The 6294-nt window shown below is 35.7% G+C and overlaps 1 protein-coding gene across 1 annotated transcript; it reads left to right on the forward strand.

Moving 5' to 3' along the window:
- Window positions 1-1069: 1069 nt before the first annotated feature.
- Window positions 1070-5137, forward strand: LOC141638864 (trans-cinnamate:CoA ligase, peroxisomal-like). The gene is made up of 2 exons (XM_074448054.1): window positions 1070-1408; window positions 3439-5137. The coding sequence occupies exons 1-2, from the start codon at window positions 1211-1213 to the stop codon at window positions 5035-5037; spliced, it is 1797 nt and encodes a 598-aa protein (XP_074304155.1). The 5' UTR covers window positions 1070-1210; the 3' UTR covers window positions 5038-5137.
- Window positions 5138-6294: the final 1157 nt, after the last annotated feature.

Genomic DNA, 6294 nt, shown 5'->3' on the forward strand with positions numbered 1-6294 from the left:
TTTTTCATCACCCTAAAACCATTTATATATAGTATCACATAGAAAAAAAAAACTCATATTCATTTCCTAAAACTAAATATATGTCGTTATATGACTAATATTATTTCATGATCTTATATGTTATACATTATTTTAGTTATTAATTTAATCTTATTATGACTAATTAGTATAATTATTCCCTATAAACTAGTTATAATTTACTAAAATAATATATTAATTATCCACATAATATAATCTATTTTATATTTAGAAATTGCTGAAAATGCAGAAATCATTCCTTCAATAACTACTTCCTATGCTAATGAGGTTCCCAAAAATATTTCTTCCTACTTTTTTTGGTGACCACCCTATTATGCAGTATGGTCAAATGATAATCATTTGTGTAAAATTCCATCCATTGGACTTGAATAGTATGGAAAGTAGTAAGGTACCCTATTTGATGGGCATCCCCATTATATGGTTGTCCTAAAGAGTTAATAAAATTAATAAGTCTTTCTTAAATTTGTCTTAAACTTAAAACGGATTAAATATATTTTTTTTATATATAAAAGTGATAGTTATTTGGCTTGTTTTACGCTTTACATTTGACAATAATATCCGTCTTAAATGAGAATTTGTGTACTAAAATAGGTTGAAAAATTTAGTCTTGGTAATTGGACATTGTTGATGACCTCATACATAGAGTTGAAAAAGTAGTGTTGGTTGGGATTCCTCTTTGGTTTCAGATTGGAAATAATATTAGCCAATTTTTTTAATTAAAGTTTCAAGGTCAACAAAGACCTTAACTTAAAACCAAGATGGATTTGAGACGTGAAAATATAAACACGTGACGTTGAAGAGACTCAACTCAAATTAATTAGTGTTAATGTAGTTATGTTCAACGGTTTAAAGCAGAATTTCTAAGGTATGATTGTATTCTGTACTTCGTAGTAGTTTCCATGTGTGTTTCCACATGTTCGAGAGAATAGTGCTGCAATTAGCATAAAACAAAGATTAGTTTGTTCAATATAGACACGACATTTGATTCCATATCTATCTGTATCTGGCAATTGGACTCTATATATACTCACTTCCTTAGTGACCCAAATACCATCAAGGCATCAAACCAAAATTAACATTTCTGCGCGCTCTCTCTCTCTCTCTCTCTCTATTTTGAGAAATATATTCAATTTTCTATATTTGAGCAAAATAATAAAAGCAGAGGATAATAATGGATAAGTTGTACAAACGTGAGGCAAACTACACTGCTTTATCTCCAATTACATTCCTTAAGAGAGCTTCTATGTTCTATGCTGACCGTACGTCTATTATTTATGGTGAAGCAAGGTTCACTTGGTCTCAGACTTATGACCGTTGTCGCCGCCTTGCATCGTCACTTCACTCCCTTGGTGTCCAAAAGAACGACGTTGTGAGTTCCATTATTACCTTTTTTCTTTCGTTATAAAAGATTCGTGCATTGTGCCCTTTCCTTTAGTTTATTTGTTTACTTATTTCATTTTTTGTTGGTGTCTCATTCATTAGTTTATATTTTTATATTTGGTATATTTCTTGAGTAATTTGATCTTTACGTCTATGATTATCTACTTGTCATAAGAACAATGACCACAAATGGTGATTTTTAAGTTAAAATAAAGCTGGAGAAATGTGCAAAATATTCGTAAGGTGGAGTTTAGTGGCTAAACTTGGGTGAAATTCTCGAGAGATCCAGGTTTAAGCCTCCCCAAGAGCAAAATTTTGTGGAACAATGTTGGCCTGAGCCCATGGCTAATAGACTTCGAGTCTATCACCCTCGGGCATTGGCGTCCCCAAAGGGGGTGCAGTGGCTGCAACTGCATCCCCTGAAAGTTTAATAATAAATAAAATTTGGTGCAGCATAAATTTCAATGAATGTCAGGTGGTTAAGCGGTAAGACTTTTGCTTTGTAATTAATTGGTCATGTGTTCAGTGTTCGAGTCCTAATTAGGCTTTTTTTTACTTTAGCAATTTCCATGTTTGTCAACAAATATTATGCCAGTTACCATAATTATAATGAAATTCCATATTAATTATCATGTATATTTACTTCTCCAAGGCTTTTTTTTTTTTTTGATGAATTTCTTAGTTCAAGCCTTTAGATTAGGAGTAGTTATTTAAGTTTTATATTCTTCAACTTTTAACTTAAATGTTTTTTTTTATGAACTCAAATCATGTTGTTAATCTAAAATCGACTACTAACTTGATATCGGTAGGTTGAAATTTTGCATCCCCCATAATTAAATCCTAGATACGCCACTGCCCTCGGGTGACCTACCTAGTATACGTGGTTTGCAAGCAAGGTATCATGTATACCCGAGGGTTTACTCGGTGCGCATCGAATGTAGCGGCTCTGGGTTGCCTCATTATCAAAAAAAAAAAAAAAAAAAAAAAAAAAAAAAAAAAAAAAAGAAAAAAAAAACCTTACTAGGTAAAAGCATATTGTTGAAGCAAAGAAAGCATATTGTTACTCCGTATTTAATGTATGGATAACGGATCAGGCGCAATTGCATGTTCTAACAGTGTGATGCATTAAGAATATTTCTTAATATCTAGAGGTAATATAATATAATGATTTGACTTTGACTAAATCTCAATTTATTTTCTAAATTTGATATAGTTAGGCTATGTTTGGTAAAAATAATTGAAAAGGTAGCTGAAAACTAAAGCTGACTAACAACTGAAAAGGTAATAAATTTTGGTCAAATAAACTACTTTGACCAAATCAGGTACCTGAAATGTCTTTCCAAACGAAGCTTTAGTACTTCGGACTTCGTACTCCGTATAATTCTATAAATAGTAGAAAAAGAATAGATATTTGCAATCTAACACAAAATTTTATGTGAAAAACAAGTTAAATATCGTATTTTCTAAAATCCATCGTATAAAGTTATTTTATGACTCGAGAGTGTCACAATTCTAACCCATACAATTAGACAAACGTATTAAACAAGTACATACTTCACGTCTAGATTTGGTATAAATATGTTGGGTGTGATTTGAGACATCTTTGTAACAAAAGTAGACAAATATTTGATGACTATTTTTGTTTTAAATCTCAAAATGTTGATTACTTTCATTTTATTATACGGAGTATAAACATTGGGTTACATGTGTTTAGTTATTAAACTCTAAGTGATTTTCAAATTACTATTCCCTTTGGCCCGATCATTTGTTATCTTTTTTCATTTTAGTATGTCTCAAATAATTGTTGTCTTTTTTATTTTAAGAATGAATTTGATGAGCAATTTGATCAATGACACATTCAAATTGTTTCACTTATTATTTGGTAATTAGCCTCATCCTCTTTTCTTATTGTTTGTGTCAAAATTAAAAAGATAATAATTGACAGGGAGGGACGAGGGAGTAATTTTAAATTTGTTTGTAAAATGCGATGAACTTCTTTCTGACTGTATCATTTTTCAGGTATCAGTGTTGGCCCCAAATATTCCTGCAGTATACGAAGCGCATTTCGCAGTACCCATGGCTGGAGCTGTCCTAAACACTATCAACTCCATGCTTGATGCCAACACTATCAAAACCATCCTCCAACACTCGGAGGCTAAGATTCTTTTCGTCGACTATGAGTACATCCCTAAGGCTCTTGAAGCCCTTAATCTTCTCAAAACGGACTTGAGATTAACCAATAAAAATACCTCAAAACCACCCTCAATTATCATCATCAATGAAATTGGGTACCCACCGTACAACGATGAAGTTGGCACGGGCGTACGTCGCTTACACGACTTTGCTAGCGATGATTCTTCTCCCCCTATGTCAAATGTTGACTACCATCCCCTGAACTTAAAGCAGAGCAACAAATTGGACTATGAAAAACTTATCTTGTTGGGAAATCCCAACTTTGTGGAGGTTAAGATTATGGACGAGTGGGACCCAATCGCGCTTAATTACACTTCTGGGACAACCTCTGCACCAAAAGGAGTTGTTTACAGCCACCGTGGGGCGTACCTTAGTACTTTAAGTATGGTGCTTGGTTGGGAGATGGGGACCGAACCAGTTTACCTGTGGTCCTTACCTATGTTCCATTGCAATGGGTGGACTTTCACGTGGGGCATAGCGGCTAGAGGTGGGACTAATGTATGCATCCGTAAGACAACTGCGTTCGAGATTTATAATAGCATCGCATTGCATGGTGTTACACACATGTGTTGCGCCCCTGTTGTGTTCAACATGATTCGTGAAGTGAACCGTGATGAGCGTGTCAAAATGAGGTCGAGGGTTCAGGTCTTAACAGGTGGGGCCCCTCCACCTGCTGCCCTTTTGGAGGAAATGGAGGGGTTTGGGTTTGATATTGTGCATGCTTATGGGCTTACGGAGGCGACAGGGCCCGCCTTAGTCTGTGAATGGCAAACTAGGTGGGATAATTTATCGCAAGGGGACAAGTCATCGTTAAAGGCGCGACAAGGAATTAGTGTACTATCAGTAACGGATATGGATGTTAAGGACATAAAAACAAAGGAGAGTGTCCTTCATGACGGAAAAATGGTAGGAGAAATTGTAATTCGTGGTAGTGGAATGATGAAAGGATACTATAAAAATGAGAACGCGACAATAGAGGCATTCAAAGATGGATGGTTTCACACGGGTGACATTGGTGTTATTCACCCGGATGGCTATGTTGAAATAAAGGATAGGTTAAAAGACGTGATCATATCTGGTGGAGAGAATATTAGTAGCGTTGAAGTGGAAGGGGTGATTTTTCGACATTTAAAGGTGGCTGAAGCAGCCGTGGTGGCAATGCCTCATCCACGGTGGGGTGAAAGCCCTTGCGCCTTCGTTGTTAAAAAGACGCAAGATGACAATGTGACCGAGGAAGAGATATTAGCACATTGTAGGAGTAACCTTCCACATTTTATGGTGCCTAAGAAGGTGGTGTTTCAAGAGCAACTCCCCAAAACTTCTACTGGTAAAGTTCAGAAGCCAATTTTAAGAGCTATGGCAAAGGAATTTAATGTAGAAAAATCAAAATATCAGAATCGACCCGTCATCATGTCACGCTTGTAAATTGCCGTCAAAGTTCACATTGTTTATTTGATTGCTTAATTTTGTTACTCGCTTGTATGTAGATAACTCGATCAAATAAGATAACTTTTGGGTCCAAGTACTTCTGGTTATCAAGCCTCCGTATCGTTCATTCGTTTGGTATGCAAGTACCCATTGTGAACCACATGACTAAATATTATGGGAACACACTATATATAGATATCAAAGTGTGTCAGAGATGGTCGCTGTGCTATAGGGGACTGGGAGATGGGCACGGGAGGGAATCCGTAGAGAGACTAAGGTCCACATGCAGGGGTGTCTAAGGCCATGGGCAACCACGGGCATGGGAACCGGGCCTCCGTTTTTTGTCACTGTATTATAAGCTTTTATTAATGAAATTCAATACAAATCTCAAAGTATAATATACTTGTGCATTCATTTTGGGGCCTCATTTTCCCGTGTCGCACTGGGCCTCTATTTGTTTTAAGACGCCCCTGTCCACATGGTTGGAGCATTGTCCTTTAACTCCTCACTGTCGGTTATCAAGATCTTGGTCACATTATCAATTGCAAGGAAGAATAAAGAAGCAGCTATTGCCGAATGGGGTTATTTTATGTGCGCTTTTGAAAAAATCGATGATTATTTTTTTTTTTTTTTAAATGACCACCATACCCTCACCCTCTCTCTATCTCCCTCGTAATTTATCTTTTACTTGTTCCAAAAACAAAACTCAAACCCACCATCACCTTCCGCCACTGCAAGCCGCCCCATATTAGAATTAAATTCTTTATAAAACTATAACTTCATACTAAATTAATTGGTATATCGGAGGACTAGAAGCGTACCTGATGAATCTATAGGAATAGGATGAACTGGGATTATAACCTTCTAGTAGACAGACTCACCTTACGGTTCTCTGTACTGATGGAATGTTTAAGAGTTTAAGTAAAAAGTATGTTGCTATGGACTATAACCCTGCATATATATAGGGAGGTGATATAAACCCTATTGCCCTATAACAGCCGCCTTAGTCTAATACACCGATTATGTATCAGTTAAACTTAAAGTTCTAATGGATATCTACACAATTAAGATATTTGGCCCATCTATATAAGATGTAAATAATATAGCTATATTGAGCTAAACTTAAATGATAGCTAAGAAATACAATCAGTATAATAGTGTGACCACATAAACAGTATTAGACCCAATATTCTTACAATCACCTACTTGGGTCAAATGCAGTTAATGTGTGACACCTCAAAAAATTGTATTCAT

Source organism: Silene latifolia, unplaced genomic scaffold (assembly GCF_048544455.1).
Source record: "Silene latifolia isolate original U9 population unplaced genomic scaffold, ASM4854445v1 scaffold_221, whole genome shotgun sequence".
In the NCBI taxonomy this organism is placed as follows: domain Eukaryota; kingdom Viridiplantae; phylum Streptophyta; class Magnoliopsida; order Caryophyllales; family Caryophyllaceae; genus Silene; species Silene latifolia.